Consider the following 26,816-nt stretch of genomic DNA (forward strand, 5'->3'; position numbering starts at 1 on the left):
ACTCTTGGGTTGGACTGACTCATCTTGTCCAGTAAACGATCTTTGTTGTCCCTCCTGTCAGCGCTGCTCTCGCGGGAACTGCCCGGACGCGCCAAAATAAGAAAACAGCAGCCGTGTGAGTGACAGTGACGGAGAAAACTTCACGACAAAGCTCTGAAATAACCACAAAATCCGTTTTAAATGCGGCTTCACGGACGGACTCGTAAATACTGAGCGTGGATTTATTTCACTCCGTGTTGTTTCCGGCAGAAAACGATAGAAAATGGTTCTGCAGAACAGCGGAAGGTACCGATCGGACCGAGGACAAAGTGGAGGAGACCAGGACAACCAGTAAGTTTCTGTTTTCTTTACTCCATCGGACTGTGGCTGACACTTGTTTAACAGGTTAGTTAACGACAGATGAATATCGTGACTTTAATGCGGCTGTTATGTGTGTTTGACCCAGGGACGATGGATCCGCCATGTCCGCCCTCAAGCGGCTGGAGCGCAGCCAGTTCACCGACGAGATGGACGCTCGCTTCGGCTTCGACAGGATGAAGGAGCCGGGGGAGAAAACCGGCTGGCTGATCAACATGCACCCTGTGAGCCTGCAAAGAGTCACGTGTGAGGTTGTTTTGAAAGTCTCGAGGAGGAAAAGGTGATAATAATTATGCAATTTTTTTTTATTATAGGCAGAAATCCTGGATGACGACAAGAGGATGATCAGTGCTGTGGATTATTATTTCATACAGGAAGATGGAAGCAGGTTCAAGGTGTGTTGGAGGGAAAAGTGCTGATTTAAGCTGTGGACAGTAACTATTCTGTAACAACACACTTGTAAAAAATGTCTATCCACGTCTCTGAAACCTGATGTTTCTTCTGTCTGCAGGTTGCTCTCCCCTTTAAACCATATTTTTACATTGCCACTAAAAAGGTAAGTGTCCCACCTGGTTTACATGTCATATAAAACAACAGGTTTAAAATCTCTTTGCTTTAAAGACAGCTTTTTTTTCCAGAACTGCGAGAGAGAAGTCATCTCGTACTTGTCGAAGAAGTTTCAAGGAAAGGTGGCGAAGCTGGAAATTACACCAAAAGAGGATCTAGACCTGGTGAGAGGCTGTTTATTAGCATTGTTTGACACAGGGGTGTAACGATACATGGATCCGTATCGATCAGTGGCATGCACAGACTTTTTGAAGGGCAGGGGCGAAAATAAGGGCACTTTAGCGCGTTTTTGCCACCAAAGAGGGCACTTTAGCGTGCGTTTTTGCCACCAAAGAGGGCACTTTAGCATGTGTTCTTGCCACCCAAGATTGCAGTTTATCTTGTTTTAACCAGCTAAGGGGGCAGTTAAGTGTGTTTTGGCTCCCAAGAGGGCACTTTAGCATGTGTTCTTGCCACCCAAGATTGCAGTTTATCTTGTTTTAACCAGCCAAGGGGGCAGTTAAGTGTGTTTTGGCTCCCAAGAGGGCACTTTAGCATGTGTTCTCGCCACCCACGATTGCAGTTTATCATGTTTTAACCAGCCAAGGGGGCAGTTAAGTGTGTTTTGCCAACCAAGAGGGCACTTTAGCGCGCATTTTTGCCACCAAAGAGGGCACTTTAGCATGTGTTCTTGCCACCCAAGACTGCAGTTTATCATGTTTTAACCAGCCAAGAGGGCACTTTAGCATGCGTTTTGGCTCCCAAGAGGGCACTTTAGCGTGCGTTTTGGCTCCCAAGAGGGCATTTTAGCGCACGCTTTGGCTCCCAGGAGGCACTTTATCGTGCATTTTTCAACAATTGGGCCACGAGGGGGGGGCGACCGCTCCCCCTGTCCCCCCTTATGCACACCACTGGTATCGATATAGATAGACAGATAGATAGATAGATAGATAGATTGATTGATTGATTGATTGATTGATTGATTGATTGATTCAGTGATCAACAATCCAGTAGCATTGATGCAAAGAAAAAACAGTGATTCATATCGCCACCATCGTGAAGATACGCCTTTATTTTGTGTGTCATTGGACTTTGTGATATCTGCAAATATCGTATTGTTGTCCTAGGAATCGATATAATATCGTATCATGATGAATGTGCGATTTAAACTCCTGGTTTGGCAGCATTAAAGTGTTTCATGTTCAAGTCAAGTCCTGATGAAAGATTTAAACATTTTTAAAAAGCACATTATTGTACCATTTTGTTGCTACAACACTGAACATGTTGTCCTCCTCAGCCGAACCATCTCGTTGGCCTGAAGAGAAGCTACATCAAGCTGTCGTTCAACACCGTGGACGACCTCGTCAAGGTCAAGCGGGAGATCTCGCCGGCGGTACGCAAGAATCGAGAGCGGGAGCAGTCCAATGACGCCTACACCGCCATGTTATCAAGGTACCTCCCAAACAACAACGTCAGCAGTTTCTAACAATGCCTGTTCAGTAATGTTTAGTGTTATTTGACACCTTTTGTTGGTTCTTCCAGTGCCTTATCAGGTGGCAACGTGTCCTCAGCAGACGATGACGGGACGTTAAAGAGCATTTCAGACCAGCTGGAAAACATCGTGGACATGAGAGAGTACGATGTGCCCTATCACGTGCGGTTGTCCATCGACCTGAAGATCCACGTGGTAAAGAGAGATTCGTGTTAATGCTTCAGAAAGTTATTCAAGATACACGAGTGACACAAGCTGCTCTAATCTTCACCGTCTCCGTTTCTCAGGCTCACTGGTACAACGTTCGATACAGAGGCAGCGCTTACCCACCGGAGATCGTACGGAGAGATGATCTCGTGGAGCGACCGGTACGACGGGTTTTATTAATCATGGTACAACACAGGATCGGTTGTTTATTGTGACTCAGTAAAGCATCTGTTCTCCTTCTTTTTAGGACCCCGTTGTTTTGGCCTTCGACATAGAGACGACCAAACTGCCGCTGAAGTTCCCAGACGCGGAGAGCGATCAGATTATGATGATGTCCTACATGATCGATGGACAGGTGAGTTGGATTTCCTTCACACGTTTGTTATGTGTATCAATCTGTTTTTAACGTATGCGTCGGCCTCACTAACTTGTTTGTTTCTGTTTTTTTAAGGGGTTCCTCATCACAAACAGAGAGATCGTCTCCGAGAACATTGAAGATTTTGAGTTCACTCCCAAACCCGAGTACGAAGGGCCGTTCACCATTTTCAACGAGGATGATGAGGTACGTAACTGCATAGAAGATAAAAACACTATTGGAGGTATCGTTGTGTGTATAAATGTGATGCTTGGTGGTGTTAATGACATGTGGTGAACGTGTCTTTGGCTGCAGGCCGGGCTCATTAAGAGGTGGTTCGATCACGTTCAGGAAACAAAGCCGAACATCTTTGTGACCTACAATGGAGATTTCTTTGACTGGTGAGTGTGTCGCTGCTCCTTTAACATCATTACATTAAAGGATGAGTCTACACAAAAATGAGGATTCAGTCATTATGTGCTCAGCTGATATCTGATGGAAAGATGGGTTTACAAAACATTTCTGGAGCTTCGCGCTGAAACAGCGGTGCAGAATTCTGCTAAACAACTGCAGTAGATGGGAACCAGTTTCAAAACGTATTAAAAATCAGCAGAAAATTAAATATGAAATGGCTGTTTTTAGCTTGTTTGGCACAATCCAAGTTTTTGGAAGCCCTGAGATCCCAGATTGATTTGAAAATACTTTATTTACACCCTCAATTTGTGGGCAAGACCACCCAGACGGGGTGCACGCTAATGCTTTAGCTACAGTAAAGAGTTCAATTTAAAAGAAAGGGTTTAAATAACGTCTTTTCAAATCAATTTTGGATCTCAGGGTTTCTAAAGACTTGGATTATGCCAGACAAGCTGCATGGAGTCATTTCATATTTCTTTTTTTGTTTAAAAAATAAGTCCCCGTCTACTTCAGGTGTTCAGGAGAATGGTTCAACGCTGTTTTGCTGTAAAGCTCAAAAAATGTTTTGTAGACTACGAAACAACACCTCACCGTCCATCGGCATTGGGAGTGAGAAGATAATGACTTAACTTTTTTCATTTAATAACTCTTAACTGTGATATTGCCCTGTCATCTCTCTCAAGGCCTTTTGTGGAGACTCGTGCCGCCCTCCATGGACTGAGCATGTACCGGGAGATTGGTTTCCAGAAGGACAACCAGGGAGAGTACAAGTCCAGTCAAGCCATCCACATGGACTGCTACAGGTGTGCACACTGCTGAGCGCTCACATTGTGACAATGTTTCCATTGTGTTCTACGTAAACGTGCACTCAGGGGTTTGGGTTAATTTTAGATTAATTAATGTCTGACATCCGGACGGTTTCTCCTGCGTCAGGTGGGTAAAGAGAGACAGCTACCTGCCGGTGGGAAGTCATAATCTGAAGGCAGCAGCGAAGGCTAAACTGGGCTACGACCCAGTGGAGCTGGACCCAGAGGAGATGTGCCGAATGGCAACCGAGGAGCCGCAGGTACAGAAATGATTTTCAGTTTTTACGGCTCAGAAAATAAAGACTTGTTCTGAAGGGACATTTTCAATTCAGTTCCCTTTCTCTGCTTTTCTATCAGACTTTAGCCACCTACTCTGTGTCGGACGCTGTGGCCACATATTACCTCTACATGAAATATGTTCACCCCTTCATCTTCGCCCTGTGCACCATCATCCCCATGGAGCCCGATGAGGTTTGTCCATTGTGTGTTTTTTATAAAAGGAGAATCCTTTCAAAATAAATGACAGCCTCTTGATAACTTCTTGTGTCCTCTCTCACCTTGTCCGTCTGTTACCAGGTGCTGCGTAAAGGATCCGGGACTCTGTGTGAAGCTCTGCTCATGGTGCAGGCCTTCCACGCAAACATCATCTTCCCCAACAAGCAGGAGCAGGTGTTCAACAAACTGACGGACGACGGCCACGTCATGGACTCGGAGACGTACGTGGGCGGCCACGTGGAGGCGCTGGAGTCGGGAGTGTTCCGCAGTGACATCCCCTGCCGTTTCAAAATGGTACGACCTACCGCCGCTTCTTTGCTTCAACACGTTTTGTTGGATGTTTAAAAGCGTGACAGTTTGGTCTGGTGTGTTGACAGAATCCCGCCGCGTTTGACTTCCTGATGCAAAGGGTGGAGAGAACGATGCGTCACGCCATCGAGGAAGAGGAGAAAATCCCTCTGGAGCAAGTCACCAACTTTAACGAGGTGTGTTTTTCCTCCTAATGCGTCTCGTTGTTTTGTAAAGTCGTCCCAGCATTCTCAGCTCGAAGCCCTAAAACGCTGCTGGTATCCTCTCAGGTTTGCGATGAGATCAAAAATAAGCTGACGTCCCTGAAGGAGGTCCCAAACAGGATCGAATGCCCCCTCATCTACCATCTGGACGTGGGGGCGATGTACCCCAATATCATCCTCACCAACCGCCTGCAGGTAAAAGAAAAGAGCAAAAGAGAAACGCGTTGGATTAAACGTAGACAAACATGGAATTAAACACTTCGTTCTCTTTACAGCCGTCGGCGATGGTCGATGAAGCCACCTGTGCCGCCTGTGACTTCAACAAGCCCGGCGCCACCTGCCAGAGGAGGATGGCCTGGCAGTGGAGAGGCGAAATCAGTGAGTTAATGTCGTATAATTGCGTTCCTGATTCTTCCTCGTGTGGGGTCGAATACAGTAAAAAAAGTTTCTCTCCTTCGTCTGCAGTGCCGGCCAGCCGCAGCGAGTTCCACCGCATCCAGCAGCAACTCGAGTCCGAGAAGTTTCCGCCATTTTTCCCCAACGGGCCTCCTCGGGCCTTCCACACGCTCAACAGGGAGGAGCAGGCCAAGCACGAGAAGAAACGTCTGGCAGGTACTCCTTCGATTTTGGGTTTCCGAGCATTCTGAACGACCGGTTGTTCCAAAGCAAGGTCCGACCTCTCCGTTCTCTGTCTCAGATTACTGTAAGAAGGCCTATAAGAAGACCCACGTCACCCGGCTGGAGGAGCGAGTCACCACCATCTGTCAGAGAGAAAACTCCTTCTACGTCGACACCGTGAGAGCGTTCAGAGATCGGCGTTACGAGTTTAAAGGACTCCACAAGGTTAGTTTCGGTATTCAATTAGATAACGATCATTTCTGTATTTCACACCATGCCCAGTTAGTAGAACTTGGTTTTCTCGCAAACTGTGCACAAGGTGTGGAAGAAGAAACTGTCGGCGGCTCAGGACAGCGGAGACGCTGCCGAGGTGAAGCGCTGCAAGAACATGGAGATCCTGTACGAGTCTCTTCAGCTGGCTCACAAGTGCATTCTCAACTCTTTCTACGGCTACGTCATGAGGAAGGGGTACGAGTCGTGTCTGGTTTTTCAACGTTCAAAATCGTCAGTTATCATTATGCACTGTGTCACGTGAGCATTCAGGCCGTTGCTGCTGGTTAAATCTGCTCCGTCTCTGCGCCTCCATCAGGGCGCGCTGGTACTCCATGGAGATGGCCGGCATCGTGTGCTTCACCGGAGCCAACATCATCACTCAGGCCAGAGAGCTCATTGAGCAAATAGGGTGAGTGTCATGTTGATAATGTGATACTGAATGACGGAAATTAGCTTCCGCTCGGTGCAATGTCGGCTCCGACTCAGGAGAAATGGAGCTGGAGGGTTTTCTGCGGCCTCGTTTAACATTTTCATCAGCAGCAGCAGATTCCTGCCAACATTCGGGCTCATGCAGTGATGTTTTCATCTTTCTTTCTTTTTCTCCCTCAGAATCAATGCGCATTGATATTTTATCACTACTGCCAGTCCAGTTTTTGCTGCTTTTTGAGTTGATAATGTATTAAGTTGTCCTAGAGATGAAATGCAGTAACCACAATCCCTCATTTCTCACCCGTCGCTTCTTTCTTCCTTCACTCGTCCTCGTCCTGGTCCTCAGGAGGCCTCTGGAGTTGGACACTGACGGTATCTGGTGCGTCCTCCCCAACACTTTCCCCGAGAACTTTGTGGTGAAGACCAGTAACGAGAAGAAGCCCAAGGTGACCATCTCTTACCCGGGGGCCATGCTGAACATCATGGTGAAGGAGGGATTCACCAACGATCAGTACCACGAGCTGGTCGACCCCACGTCCCTTTCCTACGTCACCCGGGCGGAGAACAGCATCTTCTTCGAGGTGGACGGACCGTACCTGGCCATGATCCTGCCTGCCTCTAAAGAAGAAGGGAAGAAGCTGAAGAAGAGGTAAAGCGGTCGTGGATTTCAGACGTCTGGTTTCGAAAGTGTAGCGTGATTGTGATGATGATTTGAGGTCTCCGCGTTCATTTCAGGTACGCTGTGTTTAACGAGGACGGCTCGCTGGCTGAGCTGAAGGGTTTTGAAGTGAAGAGAAGAGGAGAGCTCCAGCTCATCAAGATTTTCCAGTCGTCGGTGTTTGAGGCTTTCCTTAAAGGGACGACTCTGGAGGAGGTGTACGCCTCTGTGGCCAAAGTGGCCGACTACTGGCTGGACGTCCTGTACAGCAAGGTAAGAATCTGTGATGAAACGATGCAAAACAGCATTTTAGTATTACAAGATTTTAACATTGTGGGATTAGACGTGTTACGAGAAACTTGGATTGTCGTTTGTCTGATATTTAAGTACAATATCAGTTGCAGAGAAAGCAGAGTCAAAATATTAACCTCCAGTTTCTATCACAACAAGTTGATTTAATACATGTCTCTGGTTTTCCAGGCTGCCAACATGCCCGATGCGGAGCTGTTTGAGCTGATTTCGGAGAATCGTTCGATGTCCAGAAAGCTGGAGGACTACGGAGAGCAGAAGTCCACTTCCATCAGCACGGCTAAGAGACTGGCTGAGTTCCTGGGGGACCAAATGGTGAAAGATGCCGGTCTGAGCTGTCGCTACGTCATCTCCCGAAAACCTGAGGGTTCCCCCGTCACAGAAAGGTGCGACGGCCCCGCTGTAAAAACATCCGTCTGTAACTGTGGGGGCAGGGACGGTGCCAGATCTAGCAACTGTAGCTCCATTGACATCGCTTCTAAACCTTAAAATTACAGCGATCATCAACATAGAATTGTGTCTATTTTAGGCCTGTAGCTAATCATTACTGTCATCGATTAATCTGCAAATTATTTCCTGGATTCATCGAATATTGGTTGGTCTAAAAAATGTCAGAAAATACTTTAAAATGTCCGTCCCAGTTTCTTAAAATCCAGGTTTTAAATATCTTCTTTCATCATTCCAAAACCCAAAGATATTCAGTTTAATATGATATGAAACGTAGAAAAGTAAGAACACTCTGTAACACTGCTTGGTCGAGATCCTCGCTGTCATGATGATGGATGTGAAAGATTTTCTGGATCAAATAAAATGATGTCAAGAGTTGCTCGCCCAATGTTAAATGTTTGTTGAGAGCAGGCACTTTGGGATATTACCAGAAGTAAAAGCCTCGACACTGACAGATTCGTGCTTCTCCTCCATCAGAGCCATTCCTCTGGCCATCTTCCAGGCCGAGCCCAGCGTGAAGAAACACTTCCTTCGTAAGTGGCTGAAGTTGCCCAGCCTGCACGACCTGGACATCCGGACTGTGAGTTATAAAACAAAACACACTACACGCTTTGACAGGAGCATTTTGGTTTTCAGACATTAACACCTCTGTCGCGGGTGTTTTCAGATCCTTGATTGGAATTATTACATCGAGAGATTGGGCAGCGCCATCCAGAAAATCATCACCATCCCCGCAGCTCTCCAACAGGTACAAATGAAACATGTTTCATCGGTCTCTCGGTCTAATGTAGGTTGTTGTGGAGATACCAATTTTTTTCTCATCATCAGGTGAAGAATCCGGTACCCAGAGTGAGGCATCCTGACTGGCTTCACAAGAAACTCCTGGAGAAAAATGACATCTACAAGCAGAAGAAGATCAGTGAGCTGTTCACCAGCGAGGGAAAGAAGCAGGTGTGTTCACCTCGCAGCAACATTTCCCGTCAAACTGTCGACACGGAAAGTTTCCTCTGACGACCGCTGTTTTCTAAATGGCCTCTTCTCTCCCAGGTGGCCCGTCAGACTCTTGAAGCGGGTCAAGCTGCAGACATAGAGGACTTTGGAATGCCACCCCGACCTCTTCAGCCCGCCATCCTCATCAGTACCAAACGGAAACGGGTTTCTCAGGGAGAGGACAGCCAGGTGGAGTCTCAGGATGTGGAGCTCACTCAGTCCTGGAGGGAGATCCTGGGACCACCTCCACCTAGTGGAAAGACACGGGTAAGCAGGCAGCAACCAGCACAACGCCTTAAAGGGATATTCTGGTGTAAGTTTAATCCATGGTCTACACTCCCTCTCGAGAGATCAAGTTAGCAGACCGCTAATTTACGGAGTTTTATCAACCTCAGAAACGACCGCACGACAACAATACACTGCAGTAAATGGATCCAAATATAAACCGCCACCAAAAAGCCACAAATAATGCTCAGAACAGCACCAAACTTCAGCAACAGTACAAATAGGGTCTCAGCACATAGTCCGGGGCATCTAACCTCCGCTAGCTTAGCTGGATTTCTATTGTGAAGCTAAAAACAGACTTCAACTCTCCTCCATCAGCTTCCGGGTCGGGGAAGTCCCGACGCGACGATTACCGAGTGCGGTTAGAAATGCTCAATTCCGTTCTTTTCCCTGTCCGCTCTCAATAATAACTGTTATAAACTGGCAGGTAAGACACATATGAACTTTGATTGCTTTCCATGGAGTCATAATCATACATTTTCATCCATGAGCCGCGGAACTCTACTGCACTCGGTAATCGACTCGTCGGGACTTCCCGTCAACAGGAAGCTGCTGCAGAAGAGTGGTAAATTTAGTCAGCTTTTCAGTAGAAATCCAGCTAAGCTAGCGGAGGTTAGATGCCCCGGACTATGTGCTGAGACCCAATTTGTACTATTGCTGAAGTTTGGTGCTGTTCTGAGCATTATTTGTGGCTTTTTGGTGGCGGTTTATATTTGGATCCATTTACTGCAGTGTATTGTTGTCGTGCGGTCGTTTCTGAGGTTGATAAAACTCCGTAAATTAGCGGTCTGCTAACTTGATCTCTCGAGAGGGAGTCTAACACAGTTTCACGGTGACCGGAATATCCCTTTAACCTAGGCACGCCTTGTCTTTTGTCTTTTAAAAAAGTCTAAAAAAGATTCTACAAAGATGAGAGAAATGGCTTGTAAATGTATTTTGTATACAGGAGGAGCGTCTTGTGTGGCTGCGCTACCACAAGAAGAAGTGGGAGCTGCAGCTGAGGCAAAGGAAGGAGAGAAAGAAGAGGAGGAGGCTGCTGGACGGCGAAGCTCAACCCGTCGGAGGAGGAGTTATCAGAGATGGCCCCATCACCGGCCTGGGAAGCTTCCTCCGCAGAACAGCTCGCAGCATCCTGGACATGCCGTGGCAGATTGTGCAGGTGGGGCAGAATCATCATCATCATCACTTTAAAGTCAGTAAACAACTTACGAATTCTAAAGAAAATCGTCCTGTCCCCTCTCAGATTGCAGAGACTAGTCACCCTGGTCTGTACAAGCTGTGGGCTGTGATTGGGAACGACCTCCACTGCATGAAGCTCAACATCCCCCGAGTCTTCTACGTCAATCAGAAAGTCCCGAAGCAGGAGGAGGGAGCCACGTACAAAAAGGCACGCAGTCAGAAAGTCACAGCCACTGCAAAGGGTTCGACAGAACGTGTTGTCTCAATAAATTGTAACTAATAAATTGTTTGGCTGCAGGTGAACCGCATGCTGCCTCGCTCCAACATGGTGTACTACCTCTATGAGTACTGTGTACCAGAGGACATGTACCAGGAGCACATCAACGAGATCAACGCCGACCTCTCTGCCCCAGACATCGAAGGGGTCTATGAAACACAGGTATCATATATATGTTCACACACCTCACTCATGATGCTCTGTGTGTGTATACAGCGTGTCGTGGCTTCAGTGTGAGTGCGACATTAATGTGACGTGATGTGTTTCAGGTTCCGCTGCTGTTTCGTGCTCTCGTGCGGCTCGGGTGTGTGTGTATGGTCAACAAACATGTTGTGAGGGATCTGGCCGGCAGGGAGGCGGACACGTTCGACCTGGAGCACCTGGAGATGAGGTCTCTGGCCCAGTTCAGCTACCTGGAGCCTGGTAAGACCTGTCCCACGCACACTTTTTGCTTTCCTTGTCATGTGATATTTGGCCTGATATCAAGAGATCCTGCTCATAACTTTGTTAAATGTTGCAGTTTTTACATCACGTTTCCCCTCTTTTCAGGGAGTGTTCGACACATGTACCTGTATCATCACAGCCAGGGTCACAAGGCTCTGTTTGGCCTGTTCATCCCCTCGCAGCGTAAAGCGAGCATCTTTGTCCTGGACACAGTAAGAACAACATAACTCTTTTTATTCCACTGGTATCACGTTGATGTTTTTACTCATATCTTCAGGGTTCGTACGGGTGCTTGAAATCCTTGAAAGTGCTTGAATTTCAATGTTGTGTTTTCAAGGCCTAAAAAGTGCTTGGATTTTAGTTTAAGTGCTTGAAAGTGCTTGACATTATGACTCTGTGTCTTGGCAACATTGGGATCAGACTGGATGGTTTTCTTATTACAAGCAGAAATAAAATCAGTGTGTGTTTGTGTATTATCACACATGCAGCCTGGTAGCAATAGAGAAGGATGGCTGAGGAGAAGGTGAATTTGATGCAATTTGGACTAATGACACGTTCAATATTAATAAACTTTGATGAATAAGCGACAATCTTACTAAAGTTTATGTCAAAATAGAAAATTACGGGGTGCTCTCAGGTCTCTCTTTGTCCCGGTGCAAGTGTGCCTGAAGAACGCCAAGTGGCTTCCTTTTTTTTTGGATAAAACTTTGTGTTCTCCTTTTAATTTCTAAAGTTTTTGCTATCATGAAACATTATTTTAGATGTTTACAGCATAATACAATGTACATAATTGTGATAAAAAGTAAAAAAAAAGTAATCATGAGTATATATATTCCTGTAGATATGTATTTTACCCCAGCGATAAGGTGCTGGAAAATTTTGTAAATGACCCTTGAAAGTGCTTGAATTTGACCTTGAAAAATGTGTACGAACCCTGTATCTTGTTAAATGAGGCGGCTGTATTGAAATCCTAATGATAGAGTTCTAAAGTACAATTTCACTGATTTGTGAGGGTTAGAACAAAGTCCTGAAAGTTTGGAAAATGCTGAATTGCAGCCATCATGTTTTCCATGTTAGGAATATATTTGTTTGAAACTCTTGATTTTCATCAGTCTGGTGTTTCTTCTCCACAGTCACTGATGCAGAGAACAATCTTTTAAATGCTGTCTTTGTTTCCCCGCTCAGGTCAGAAGCAACCAGATGCCGAACCTCAGTAACCTCTACACCGCTGAGCGCACTGCTCTCCTGGAGAAGACGACCGAGGAGCTCCTGCCTCCAGAGAAACACAACTTTGAGGTCCGAGCTGAAAGCGATGTGAAGGCCATTTACCGCGCACTCCAGCGCATACTGCTCAACTACAAGGTAAAGCACAGCTGAAGCTACTTTGATAACACATTTTTTTCTCATGATTTTGACTAATTTCGTCTGCTCCGTATGTTGCTGTTCGCAGGAGGAGCGCCGCGGGCCCACCCTCATCGCCATGCAGTCCAACTGGGAGCTGCGGCGGCTGGCAGCAGGGATGCCGGTGCTCGAGGAGTTTCCCGTCGTTCCAGTGCATGTGATTGATGAGATCAACTATAACGTGCTGGACTGGCAACGCCACGGCGCCCGGCGCATGATCCGCCACTACCTCAACCTGGACAGCTGCCTGTCACAGGCTTTCGACATGGCCAGGTACGACCTGCGCACCGTTAATCTCTTTGGATTCCATATTCCCACGAGAAAGGAGGCGCGGATGTGAATAGATAGGTTCTTTTTATTTTGATTAAACCTCTGCCAGCTCTCTGACTGGCTCAATTTGTAGCTGTGGTGTATTTTTGGTTGGTAATTTATGTTGACAGCCTCCAGATTTTGCACTGTTAAAACTCCGTCTCTGCCTTTCAGATATTACCACTTACCTGTGGGGAACTTACCTCAGGATGTGTCCATCTTCGGCTCAGACTTGTTCCTGGCAAGACATCTACGGAAACACAACCACCTGCTGTGGCTCTCGCCCACCGCCAGGCCCGACCTCGGAGGGAAAGAGGCTGATGACAGCCGTCTGGTCATGGAGAACGATGAGAGGGGCTCTGTGGAGATGAATGCTTCAGGATGCTATTCCACAGGTACCCGATCTTAACCTGTGTCCATGAAACGTCACAAAGCAAATGTACACTTAGTGTCTGTACTTGTGGATGATCCTGCTTCTGTTCCTCTCAGTGTGTGTGGAGTTGGACCTGCAGAGCCTGGCGGTGAACACTATCCTCCAGTCGCAGCATGTCAATGACATGGAGGGCGGAGCCAGTCTGGGTGTCAGCTTCGATGTGATCCAGCAGGCCTCGTTGGAAGACATGATGTCAGGAAACCAGGGAGCCAGCACCGTCGCCAGCTACGACGAGACCGCTCTCTGCTCCAACACCTTCAGGTGTGTGAACATCTGTAGTTCGCGACTGTTTCTGCCTCCACATTGTCTCTGGAAGCTTGCCGTGTTTTGTTTTTGTGTTGGGCTCACCTTCGTTCTTGTTGTGCGAGCAGGATCTTGAAGAGCATGGTGGTCGGATGGGTGAGAGAGATCACGCAGTACCACAACGTGTACGCAGACAACCAGGTGATGCACTTCTACCGATGGCTGCGCTCTCCCAGCTCTCTGCTCTACGACCCGGCGCTGCACCGCACCCTGCACAACATGATGAAGAAGGTGTTTCTACAGTGAGTGACATGTCCTCCTCCACCACTACTTCTATGAACAGTAAAGCATATTATTGGTCATGTTTTCAGATATCATGGAGTAAAACCAGTCCTAATGGTTGGGGCGCTGGTGTTCTGTTTTACTTGTTAAATACATAATCAGGGTTCGTACGGGTGCTTGAAATCCTTGAAAGTGCTTGAATTTCAATGTTGTGTTTTCAAGGTCTGAAAAGTACTTGGATTTTAGTTTAAGTGCTTGAAAGTTCTTGAAATTATAACTGTCTTCCACAAAATTGGGATCAGACTCGATAATTAATTTCTGAAGTTTTTGCTATTATGAAACATAATTTTAGATGTTTACAGCATAATACAATGTACATAATTGTGATAAGAAAAAATCATGAGTATATATATTCCTGTAGATACGTATTTTACCCCAGCAAAAAGGTGCTGGAAAATCTTGAAAATTACCCTTAAAAGTGCTTGAAAAGTGCTTGAATTTGACCTTGAAAAATGTGTACGAACCCTGCATAATGTATGATGGTAAACTATTCCATATTTTGATTCCTTTGTACATGTTGCCTTAGTTGATGAGACAAGTGGAGAAAAGCGACTTGTTGATACCTGTCTAGTATTAAAGCTATGGCCATTAAAACTGTATAAAAGTTGATGGTTCGGGACTTTCAGGATTTTAAATAATAAGTGATTTCTTATAAAACACAGCAGAGAAATAACTGTCCTGCTCCTCACCAGGTTCTCTGCATTCTGTTGATGTTGGCTCTTCTGTTACAGTTCAGAGCAAGATGTTCAATGCTCTTTAAAAAACGGTGTACTTGCTTTCTATGTTATCGTCATCATATCGGTGGCATTAAATGGTCTTTAAATGGCAAATGGAAATTATTTCCGGGACAATATATGTAACCCAACAACAACAGTTACAGTGACATTCTTTCACAACGATCTTTTATTAATCCTTCTCTCGTTCTGCCGTCAGGCTGATCTCGGAGTTCAAACGTCTCGGCTCCACTGTGGTGTACGGAAACTTTAACAGGATCATCTTGTGTACAAAAAAGCGGAGGATAGACGACGCCATCGGCTACGTGGAATACATCACCAACAGGTCAGACATCTTTTACCTACACAGTTATCATCCGGTTTATGCAATCTGATGTTAACGAACGCACAATTGTGGACAAACGTAAATTCCTTACCTACGTTCGTACGTGAAAAATATAGAAGAAAAACGAAGTACACAGAAAAAAAACCGACTGTATATGAATAGGCTGTGGCGCCAATGAAAGAGTGTAAGTATCTATTGGTCTCTGGTGTTTTGAAGTTGGAGCCGGAACACTAAGATGGTAAGAAAAAAACCAACACGTTTGCCCATTAGAGCAATTAGATGTCCGTCAGTGATGGTGCCGCGGTGAAACCTATCAACGATAACAGCCCATTAAACTAATGTACCCAAAAAGTTCATGTGAATTCGGAGCCATGTGTAAATATTCGAACGTAAAACGGATTTTGGTCATTTGATCTTTAACAGCAGCACCGCAAGCTCTAATGACTCTCATGGCAGGATTACTGCAGCATTTCAAACGAACAACATGGAGGGAATAATTTCCAAAAGTTTAAAGTTTGTGCATTATATTGTTCTGTCTGTGTTTTCTTCAACTTTGCTGAGTTTGTGTTTGTTTTGTTTTTTTATGTATTTGTTGAGTTTTATGTATTTTAAAGGCCCGTCTAGGAAAAATGCTTTGGTGTGCAGCATACATAATGCTACACACTTATAGAGATAAACATTAAGAATAGTTTAAATGAAGGGGGGGAATAAGGTAATTACCAGATGAGGACGTCCTCTGTATTTATATTGTAAGTCGACTCAAAGGATAAAAGAAATGACGTTTCTAACTGTTTCTCCTCCAGCATCCACTCCAGAGAGATCTTTCACTCGCTGTCCATCTCCTTCTCCCGATGCTGGGAGTTTCTGCTGTGGATGGATCCGGCCAACTGCGGCGGCGTGAAGGGCAAACTGCCGTCCAGCGTCGTGTACGGAGAGGTAAATCAAACGGCCGCCTCTGAGAACACGTTATCCGGTAGAACAGCTCTGCCTTTTGATTGACACCGTCACAGAGGTATTCATTTAGCTACATGTTTATTATGGAGCAGGGTTCGTACGGGTGCTTGAAATCCTTGAAAGTGCTTGAATTTCAATGTAGTGTTTTCAAGGTCTGAAAAGTGCTTGGATTTTACTTTAAGTGCTTGAAAGTGCTTGACATTATAACTCTGTGTCTTGGAAAAATTGGGATCAGACTGGATAGTTTGCTTAGTACAAGGAGAAATAAAACAGTGTGTGTTTGTGTATTATCACACATGCAGCCTGGCAGCAATAGAGAAGGATGGCTGAGGAGAAGGTGAATTTGATGCAATTTGGACTGATGACACGTTCAATATTAATAAACTTTGATGAATAAGCGAAAATCTTGTTAAAGTTTATGTCAAAATAGAAAATTACAGGGTGATCTCAGGTCTCTCTTTGTCCCGGTGCAAGTGTACCTGAAGAACGCCAAGTGGCTTCCCTTTTTTTTGGATAAAACTTTGTGTTCTCCTTTAATTTCTAAAGTTTTTGCTATCATGAAACATCATTTTAGATGTTTACAGCATAATGCAATGTACATAATTGTGATAAAAAGTGAAAAAAATAATTATGAGTGTATATATTCCTGTAGATATGTATTTTACCCCAGCGATAAGGTGCTGGAACATTTTGTAAATTACCCTTAAAAGTGCTTGAAAAGTGCTTGAATTTGACCTTGAAAAATGTGTACGAACCCTGTGGAGGTTGCAGTTTGCAACACGTGCCTTTACGTGCTTTCCGCCACAGGGACTTATTTTCCCAATAGTGACCGCCGTTCTATACATTATCCCGCTTATTACACGGCTGCTTGCCAACACGAAAATAAAACGTCACACAGTATGTCTTTTTACAATTTATTTGTTACCGTTCAGGCGTTCACAGTGTTTTTCAGCAGAGAAATAGTTCGCCAAACCGACGCCGTTTCTCTTCTCCCTCTTCGCTGCTTTCCTCTTCTTCTTTTCTTGACCTTTGACGACGACTCAGCCTTTCGCCAAGACTCGAAATCACCGTATTTACCAAGAATATTAAAGTTGATGTGAAACTCATCCATACTAGTGGCATAGGAGTAGTTTTTCCCATATGAAGTAGACTACAGATCAGCTGACGTTGCTTAGCAACCGAAGATGCTGCGGTGATAAGTGACTGGGACTACTTGCGGAGCAAAGATTTTAGAGCGCAGAGTGATACGAAATACGTGAATCAGAGGCAAAAAGGCCACTTTCAAGTGAATGGAGCTTTCTGCAGCATTAAGAAGAGCCGTGTAATAACGGTTATTAATCGGTTAATGAGCGTCGGTTATCGGTCATAAAAAAAATTTGAAATGTGCATCCCTACAACAAACCTAAGAGAAATAAAAAGTAGATTATATGACAGACGCCCAGACTAAAGAAGCAGAACACAGAACTCAACACCTGAACGGCCCTATTTTTTAGGAAGGAGCCAAACAGAAGAAAAACAAACGAGGGGAGGGAGAAGAGGAGGGCAGCGAGGATGAAGACGAGGAGGAAGCTGAGGAGGAGGAGGACGGCGACGGAGAGACGGACGAGGTGGAGGAGCTGATCGAGAGCAACTGGAACATCATGCAGTATCTGCCCCAAACTGCCTCCTGTCAGAAATACTTCCTCATGATTGTCTCCGGTAAATTGAAATAATCGATACGCAGATTTGTTGTTTTTTTGTTTTTGTCTTGTCAACCAACTCCAAAACATAAACTTTCCATTCCAGCCTACATCGCGGCGGTCTACCACAGCATGAAACAGGAGCTGAGACGGAACGCTCCTGGGGCAACGCCGGTGAAGAGGCGCGGAGGCAGTCAGGCTTCCCAGCAGGCACTGGGGGACTTGAGTGCTCTTCCTGGTAAGCTACTGTTTGGGAAGCTGCTTCAGTTACTAACAACCTCCCTCGTGTGTGTGATAGGAACTTCACATTACAGTCATTAGAGTCGCCACAGGCTAGTGTCTGTTACACTTAAACCTGTGATGGGGGAGCATTTAATCATATTTGGATGGATTTTCCTCTCAGATGTGATGTTCTTTGAAAACCCCCTCCCACAGGAATGATCTCCTTCTCCCAAGAATATGTGTCCAGCGAGCTGACGCAGAACTTTTTCACCATCACCCAAAAAATCCAGAAGAAGGTGACGGGTACCAGGAGCGTGACCCAGCCGTCAGAGATGTTCCCCGTCCTGCCTGGATCCCACCTGCCACTCAACAACCCAGCGCTGGAGTTTATCAAATATGTCTGCCAGGTAACCGCTGACAAAGCTCTCTCTCCGTGTTGTATGTTGTCATTTTCCTTCCACCGCATTTTTAAGGGGGTTTTGCACCGCCGATTTCTCAACTCAACATCTTTTGTCTGTCCAGGTCCTTTCGCTGGATGCCAACATAGTGAACCAGGTGAACAAGTTGAAAAGAGACCTCCTGCGTCTCGTGGACGTCGGAGAGTTTTCCGATGACGCTCAGTTCCGCGACCCCTGTAACTCCTACATCCTGCCAGAGGTCATCTGCCACCACTGCAATTTCTGTCGTGACCTCGACCTCTGCAAGGACCCATCCGTGGCACAAGTGAGAGGAGGAGCATTTATGGGAATCACAGCGAAGGCTCATTTATGCTCCGATACGTCCTGTTCAAACTGTGGAATCGTCACTGCCAACACACTTCTATGCGTCCTTTGCGTTGGCTTGGATGATGTGATTCAGAGTCATATCGTCTCATAAGGACATCTGCTTTTCCTTTTCCACGCCGTCCAACTCACATTTAATTCTGTCTTAATTCTTTCCTGCTGTTCAGTAGTAACTGTTTTTGTCTCTGTGCCCTGGCAAATTAACATCATGGAGATGTTTAGAAGTCACATAATCTCTCCTCAAAAAGTTCTGCCATTCTTAAAACTTCTTCCTCTTGTCCTGTGGTCGTGTCTCACTTGAACTGTTGGCTACACTGCCAGTCACTAGTGAAGGTACCGCTCCACTGGTCCATATCGGTGAGCTTTCACACAACATGCCAAAATATGGATGAAATGAACTTCGAGTACGGACAGTCAACGTTGAGCATAAATGAGCCTTAACACTGTTATTACTCGTGTTTTTACTCTCGTAAAATTGCACAAATATTGCAGTCGGATAAAGGTTACTCTCCTCTCGTCTCCTCTCCTCAGGACGGATCTGTTTTGCCTCAGTGGTTCTGCTCCAACTGCCAGGCGCAGTACGAGACTGAGTCCATTGAGATGGCTCTGGTGGAGGCTCTGCAGAAGAAACTGATGAGCTACACACTGCAGGACCTGGTGAGCAAAAACTGGAATAACATTTTAACGTAATACTTTGGAGGGTGTCATGGTGTCCTAGTGGTTAAAACATGCATCATGCTTTGTGAGGTCTTGTTTGTATGTTTGCGGATCATTTATTGACATTTTTTTCGCTGCTTGTGTGATTTTTAGGTGTGTAACAAATGCAAAGGAGTGAAGGAAGCGAACATGCCCCTGTACTGCAGATGTGCCGGAGACTTTGAACTCACGTTCCCAGCCAAGGTTCCTACTCTCACATACATCATTCAGTTAAGTGAAGAAAGCGACATTCAACATTCTTCTCACGTGTTATTTTCCCCCCTCCTCTCTACAGAACTTCTCCGAGCAGATCGCGGTGTTTCGGAACATCGCGTCTCACTACAGCATGAGCTTCCTGGAGGAGACCATCGACTGGTTGGTTGTTATGAGCCCACACATCAACCAGAGCGCTCGCTGAATGTTACATCAGCGCCGCCTGCGCTCCCTCCGCTGCATCTGCGGCGACCGCTCCTCAATCTGAGAAAGACTCTGTTGCTGTTTGATGGTGTGTCGTCAGGAAGCGGGTGATGCGGGCTGGAAGATTTGACGGCTGTGTTGGACTGTAGATATATTTGTTTTGATGATGTCATCATGAAATTATGTATGTGTGAATTTCAGATATTGACTGTTAATAAAAATGTTTCCCATGTGTTTTAACTGTGAGCCTGAAGGTCTTTGCTGCTCAAGTGTTTCACTCAGTGCCGTGAAAGAAAAGAGCGTAAACATCCTGAGTGGCGTTCCACTCTGCGTTCCGTCATTAATCAGCGGTCACATTCTGTCCGAACTTCCTCCCCACTTGGCTGCTAATGTGTCCGCTGTGGCTTGTGCACAGCTTGTGACCTGATCTGCTCCGACGGCACCGCAGTGGAAACGCATTAGGCGAATCTGATGATGCACAATCGCCAGCCGTCGAGCTTTTCATTCATGCGGCAGTTGTGAGGATAGTTTAGATTGTCATGTTTGAGAGATTGTACGGGCTGTCGCAATATTCTTGATAACCGTGATAAAAAAAAATTAAAATGCTGATATCATGTTGATAATATCGTGTGAGTTATCCACCGAAGATTTTAGGCCAGTTCATCTTCTGACTATAAGTTGATCTAGTTGCCTTTTCACAAGTAATTGTAAAACGTTTTGTACAGTTTTGTTTTTTTCTTACATTTTCGGCTACAGACTCGTGATTTAAGGGTAATTAATTAAAAAAAAAGACAAAACACAGTGTATAAGATGGATTTGCTTGCTAGCAGGCGGCTGTAGATCAGGGGTAGAGTTGAGCTTCTTGTTATGGGAAGGTCGCTGGTTCGATTCCCCTGGTCTGTACGTCAAAGTGTTCTTGCGCAAGGTCCTGATGTGCCGGTTGGCACCTTGCATGGCAGCCACCGCCATCAATGTATGTATGAGTTACTGCAAGTTGCTTTGGACAGAAGCATCTGCGTAATGTAGTGGTGTTTTTGTTTTTTTTTATTTCTATGAAGATAATATTATCATGACTTTGTTTGGCCACGAGTAATGTGTGCACGGTCTTGAGGAGAAATGCTGCCTATGTGAAGAAAGTAGTACAAAGCCTTTTGTGGCTCCAAAAGGCAGCTGCGTGTTACCTGATAAATTTCCTCCAGTGATTTCGCTCATGTTAAGGTTGCATGTTGAGTAACGTTGGTGCCAAAGTATTAAAAAAGTGTTTTAACATTGCATTCACAGTTTCACTCGCTACAGACAGTTTAAGATATAAACGACAAAGTAAAACCACTACAGCAGCACCGCAGATATCGTCTTTTTTGCTCCACAATTTCTTCTTTATTTTCAAGACCTGGTGCCTACGTTACCCACAATGCAACTTAGCCATAGAGCGACATCGCTGGAGGCGATATATCAGATTACATGCAGCTTCCTCTGGAGCTACAAAAGGCTTTGCACAATTGTTTTCCATAAGAGCTGTAAATACACTTCAAATAGTAAAATTGGTGGAGTTACCCTTTAAGTCTTCCTCTGATGACACACTGATAAATAAGGAATCACTGGACGTTTCTGGCTGGTTATGAATGCTTGTTTTTACTGTTATATGTGAGAATCATTTGGTGGTTAGCGATGACTGTGGACAACAGTGGTCTTAACCCGAGCACCTCCCTCACTTTAACCTCATTGCCCCTCAGATGACTCACTTTGCCTGCGGATGGGTGTCTCCAAGACAAATAATCACATTTCAGACTCTGATCCGAGGCGCAATTAGATTGTCTCTTTGGAGCTCCTTCCCTTGACACACACGCTGTACATGTACGAACGAAGGAATGAGAGCACTTAGAGGGCCTGGGACTGAATTCTGTACACTTTCAAGTGTTTGCCTCTCAATACAGTCAGACAGTTCTCTTCAACACAAGCACTCATTTGAGATATTTCCCACTCTTTACATGTCATAAACACCATTTCCACGCAGACATGTCACTTTCCATCGTGCTCCTCCATCCATCATGACCGATATCGATCCATTAGACTCGAGTCTTCAGCCTTTCTTCACCGCTGACATTTGTATTGCTCTCAGGCATCCAGATGGATTCACACTTCCCCACAATCTCGTTAGAGAAACCCTTTTATGGGAAATGCCGTTATTATTTGATTACCACTCATTGCTCTCCTTGTACGTCTCCTGGACGCTTCCTCCTGTAACCTCCAGTTATGTCAGGTTAGAGGATGAAGGGAAGTAGGATGTGAATATTCAGATCCTTCAAACACGATGTGCACTTTTACGTTTGTAATGTTGCAGATTTATAAGAGCAAAGGCCGATTTTGTTCTGTTCATGTCACAAACTTGAGATAATAGAGGATATTTATTGCAATACATTGACAGAATGGGCATTGATTGAATGGTTTGTAATTCTTTTCACTACTCAAGTATGATTCTGCTGTGAAACTGACACAATAAACACATTTTCAAAGTGTGTTCTGAAGTCATGTCAAGTGAGAGATTGTACAGTCGGAGTCCATCAAGGTTTGAGACGATATATGAACAGAGTCCACCGCTCGGGCAGAGACTTCGGGAGGACTGGCTGTCTTTCACAGGATGCTTTTCTGACAGTTTATGTTCCCACTAAAAACAGCGTAGCGACCGCTGGCAGTCCATAACTGAGCTGTTGCAGACAACCTGAGGAGTTGCCGTCGTTGCCGCAGCCAGCTGGCGGAGGAGAGTCCACGCTCTTGTCCAGCGAAGACTGAGGCAACCGTGATGATGTCACAGCGGTACGCCTTCTGACAGGTCCGAGTGGTTCGAGCCGAAGCTGTTGATGTAGCTGAGCTCTGTGGAAATGGGCACCGGGGGCTCCTTGATAACCTGCAGAGGACAGATATCCTTCACTAGCAGCCCCTGAATATGTTTTACACTTTATACATCATCATTCTGCAGAGACATTCAAAGATATACCACATTCAGAGTGGTGTCATCATTTAGGGCACAGAGAAACTGACTGGTGGGGTTTATTTTACTCTTTTTAAATCCTTTTTTAAATGTCTCTTATTATATTGCCTTCTGGTTGTCTTCTTAATGCCGTCACATAAAGCCCTTTGAGTGTATTTGTTGTTGAAAGGTGCAGTACAAATACACTTGCTTTGCTTTGTTCTATTCAAGGGTCCCAGTAAGCCCTGACAGTGTGACAGTGAGCCCCGAAACCAAAGCAGCTAAACTGCGTTCAGCCGTCTTTAATATTACAATGTGAAAAAGGCCTGTACAGATTGAAATAAAAACACATTTGTAAAAGCTTTTCCTTAAAAAGATACAACAGTATGATGCATTAAAGGGGCTCTGTTGATCTTCTGTGCTGTGCTGGAAGCTGGTCCTTTTGTTTATTTTAGCAGAATCCCTGAGGCGCTGAAACGAGGCGCTCAAGAAATGTGCATAAAGTCACATCCTTTGGACTGTGGCTGAAACTCCAATTGTCCCTCACAATGAAATCCACCTTCCATTCATGCTTTAATGTCTGAGACCCTCCGTTTTAGCTCCTGTCTCTTTAAGGCTCCTCCTCCTGAATACCCAGTCTGCTCTGATTGGTCAGCTCACACACGTCTGAGCCAGCACTGCTAACAACAACAGAGCAGCTTTGCTTAATTAATTCTCATGTGCCGAACTAGCTGCTAGGTGTAAATTATGCACAAATATGTGATGTCACGAAGTCGCTGAATTAAAGGCAAGACTACTGATGAGGCGTTTTAGGAGCAGTGTCTTCTGTGGGAAAGAGGAGCTTCTGTGGGTGCGGACTTTGAACTTTTCACCTTTCAAGATCTTTCAAGGTATAAAACACAAAAACATGTTGAATACGCGATGCCATTTACTCACTTCATCAAACTTTCTGTCACTGTAGACTTCATTCTTGTCGATAAACGTCAGCATGATCCAGTCGCAGATAATGGTGCACTGGAGGGTTGAAATGTCAAGAAAACAACAGTTTCTGTTGAAGAAAGCGATATCTGCCACTTCAAAGTCTCAAAGATAAGTCAGGAATGTTGTAATTACTCACAATCCCAACAGAAGTCATAGCAGTCACTGTGCTGATGATGGTCGGAATGGGGCTGAATTTACCAGCCTGAAAAACAAAATGAAACAATATAACAACAGTCATTAGAGGGAGCTGAAAGTGAAGCGTAGTGATGACGGAGAATGCTCTCACGTGTCCGTGAACTATGACGTCCAGACGGATGCCGTAGGCTTTGATAAGTGTCCGAGACTCTACCCCATCCTTTCTGTAGTATTTGGCAAACCTGGAGAATTATACAGAAATCATGAGTGCAGGAAACTCGCCAGGTCGAATGCTGAACAATAAAAAAGTCGGTGTTGGGTGTTGGGAGCTCACCTGTAATAGTAACCAGAGTTGGCCTGATCCTTCCGGAGATCAAGACGACGGAAGGCGTATGTTGGTTTACAGTTTGAAGGATCGATGTCCAGGTTACACTGCCAGTTGATGAAAACTCCTATAACTCCTCCCTGACAAAACAAAACAGACAGAGGTGGAAGACGTGGCTGCTCAGTTTGTCTACTTCAGTGAAAGAATGAATATGAGAAGGAGTCTTGTACATTGAATCGAAACATTAGCACACGTTGCAGTGTTGATCTTTTACTCACAGTCCTGCAGAGCTCAGTGAAATTCTCCCTCGCCTTATGTGCGATGTAGCCCAGGCGGAAGTTCGGACAGTACGGCTCCTTCTCCTCGTGGTATTGACACTTATTGAGATATTTCTGCATGTCACGCTTGTTTGAAGCATCTTTGATGTTTCCCCTGCAAAAGACAAGAACAAGAACTCTTCTTGAGCTCATCCGCTGATGTCCAAAAGCATTGGCTTCAGTGTGCGTGTGTGTGTGTGTGTGTGTGTACCTCAGCACTTTAAATTTGGGGAAGTGGATGGAGTTTCTGATGAACACTGTGAAATTGATGGCCTCTTCTAACGCGGGTTCTCTGTTGAAGACACCAAATAATCAGAGCCGTTGTATTCTGCCTCCGTCAGTTGGTTTCAGGCCGAGAAAATATAACAGACGTGTTCTGTCGACTTTGTGATATTGGCAAAAATCACATAATTATCCAAAGAATCGATAAAATATTGTATCGTGATGAAACTGGCGAATTACACCCCTAGTTGATATCAATCAAGCTTCATCCAAACACCCACCCTGCCTGTTTGTACTGATGTAAAGACTGACTGTTCTGATATTAAAATATCATAAATGTCTGACCAGTTCATTTAAAAACTTTCTGTAGTTTTTATATCCCAGATATGTAACTCTTGCTCCAACCAACATGGTGGAGAGTTATTTTATCATCTACCTTACCGAACTACAGCGTACTCCTCAATAGGACACCAGCTTTGGATCTCACAGGTTTTGAAGGTGTGGTTGTAGTACTGAACGCATCTGCCCGTTCTTCTGCCTGCAAAAAAATAATGTTGAAAACAGATGTGTGACGAAACACAAACCAAACAAGCTCGAAGAAAGACTTTGTGAGGAATAAAAAACAGTACCATGGCCGTCAAAGTCCACCTCTCCCTGGACGCAGTCAGAGTCTTTTGTACAGTTGGCATTGGCGACATTGAAATGCTGAAGTGAAATAAAACAGATGTTCAGTCGTGAGAGAAAACGGGTGTTTACGTGTCTGCAGAGCTTTTGATGACCTCTCACCTCAGCGCAGGTTCCTTGACTCTGATCATACGTAACTTCTCTTCTCAATATTGTACTGATCACATCACCGCCCTGTGAGGGAAATGCAGCAAAAAAAACGCTGCTGTCAGAGTTAAGAAGGTGAAACATCCTTGCTGGTGCTGCAGCGTTCGTTCTGCACTCACCTCTGATGGTCGAGCGTACTCCACAGTGTCCAAGATGTCATCTCCATGAACCGCTGTGCCTTTCATGAGCGTGTAAACGGAGCTCTCTGGACGAGTCTCACTCTCTTGGTAGGCTTTCTGACTTATGAAGACATACCTTCAGGGTGATAGAACAGACAGACCCAATATCACATTTTGTGTCATGACGTCAGTTTGAATCGGAGGCATCAGATTACCCCTGAATCAGTTCATCCCTCTCTGCTGAAGCTGAGAGAAGAAAGAAAAGATGACGCACTTCCATCATAAAGCTCGATACAGATAATCTCAGGAATAGTTTAAGATTTGAAATAATCAGACACGTAGAAGAACGAGATCTTCAAACTCTTTGAAAACTGCTCTCCTCGGTTCAAGTTACATGCCTAATGATGGACAAACACTCAACCATAAGTCTTGACATCAATGTGTTTCCATCAATTATGCTGTTTATTTGTCTCCAGTTAATTACAAATGAGAAGCATTTCCTCTCCACATAACTGCAATTTATGGGTTTGAGAATTTAAAGCCACAGCGCATTTTTTTTTATGTTTATACACCCATTAGCACACAAAAACATATTGCTGGCAAAACAACAATAAATACCTCACTGTAACTGCTAAAGGAAGTTTTAAACTGACACAAGACACATCTGATAAGAAAAGAGCTAGAAAAATAAACAAAGTGAAGTTACCAAAGCCTTTCACTGTCATAGATTGTCCCTTTTTACCACATACAGTGGGCATGCAAGTGCACAAACATGAGCTTACCAGATGAAATAGGTTATCACAAGAAACTGCACACTTCTGTATATGACTCCAAGAGTTCTGTTTTTAACCACCATCACTTTTGGCGTCTCATAGTCCCAGAAACTGAGAAAATACTCCTTTACAAAGTCACGCAGACCCGTGACGAACCGAGATCCTTCACACATATCCGCAGATGTCCTTGCAAAATCCTATTTTGCTGTTTTTCTGTCTCTTTGTTTCCGTCTCACTGTTTTTTTCTAACCCTCTGCTGCTGCTCAGCTCCAATCTGCATCTCGCTCAAGCATCCCTGACACCAGCCGGAGAGAGGGGTAGGGGAGAAGGGGGTGGGGCTCGGATGTGGTTGAATCATGCATTTTATTTTATGTCAGTTTATTCTGATGATTGTACAGCTTGGGGATGTCTCTAGATGGTTCATCTCAATACAATGCTTACGATTCTGCAACTCCTTTTGTACACATTTTAAACATTTAGGCTGCGCTTTTGGAAAGAAAGACTGGACAGAAAGA

The 26,816-nt window shown here is 45.0% G+C and overlaps 2 protein-coding genes across 2 annotated transcripts; one reads left to right on the forward strand and one right to left on the reverse strand.

The window, feature by feature from the left end:
- The first annotated feature begins 80 nt into the window (after positions 1 to 80).
- pole (polymerase (DNA directed), epsilon) lies at positions 81 to 19,870 on the forward strand. Its single transcript, XM_030418332.1, has 48 exons — positions 81 to 330; positions 446 to 581; positions 672 to 752; positions 869 to 913; positions 996 to 1,088; positions 2,201 to 2,355; positions 2,446 to 2,590; positions 2,683 to 2,763; positions 2,850 to 2,957; positions 3,054 to 3,164; positions 3,273 to 3,358; positions 4,055 to 4,174; positions 4,305 to 4,437; positions 4,535 to 4,648; positions 4,754 to 4,966; positions 5,050 to 5,157; positions 5,251 to 5,379; positions 5,460 to 5,562; positions 5,650 to 5,796; positions 5,882 to 6,027; positions 6,122 to 6,270; positions 6,392 to 6,484; positions 6,851 to 7,153; positions 7,240 to 7,435; positions 7,643 to 7,857; positions 8,396 to 8,498; positions 8,586 to 8,666; positions 8,747 to 8,869; positions 8,966 to 9,175; positions 10,140 to 10,352; positions 10,437 to 10,580; positions 10,671 to 10,811; positions 10,919 to 11,072; positions 11,199 to 11,305; positions 12,279 to 12,455; positions 12,544 to 12,767; positions 12,978 to 13,198; positions 13,293 to 13,497; positions 13,608 to 13,781; positions 14,755 to 14,880; positions 15,684 to 15,816; positions 17,328 to 17,532; positions 17,620 to 17,751; positions 17,949 to 18,142; positions 18,258 to 18,458; positions 19,049 to 19,174; positions 19,328 to 19,417; positions 19,509 to 19,870. The coding sequence occupies exons 1-48, from the start codon at positions 263 to 265 to the stop codon at positions 19,629 to 19,631; spliced, it is 6,885 nt and encodes a 2,294-aa protein (XP_030274192.1). The 5' UTR covers positions 81 to 262; the 3' UTR covers positions 19,632 to 19,870.
- Positions 19,871 to 22,016: 2,146 nt separating this feature from the next.
- p2rx2 (purinergic receptor P2X, ligand-gated ion channel, 2) lies at positions 22,017 to 26,590 on the reverse strand. The gene is made up of 12 exons (XM_030416132.1): positions 26,311 to 26,590; positions 25,529 to 25,664; positions 25,365 to 25,436; positions 25,208 to 25,283; positions 25,020 to 25,116; positions 24,568 to 24,648; positions 24,318 to 24,471; positions 24,049 to 24,179; positions 23,866 to 23,956; positions 23,716 to 23,781; positions 23,535 to 23,612; positions 22,017 to 22,535 (listed from the first exon to the last, which is right to left on the reverse strand). The coding sequence occupies exons 1-12, from the start codon at positions 26,472 to 26,474 to the stop codon at positions 22,437 to 22,439; spliced, it is 1,245 nt and encodes a 414-aa protein (XP_030271992.1). The 5' UTR covers positions 26,475 to 26,590; the 3' UTR covers positions 22,017 to 22,436.
- Positions 26,591 to 26,816: the final 226 nt, after the last annotated feature.

Source organism: Sparus aurata, chromosome 5 (genome assembly GCF_900880675.1).
Source record: "Sparus aurata chromosome 5, fSpaAur1.1, whole genome shotgun sequence".
NCBI classification, from domain to species: domain Eukaryota; kingdom Metazoa; phylum Chordata; class Actinopteri; order Spariformes; family Sparidae; genus Sparus; species Sparus aurata.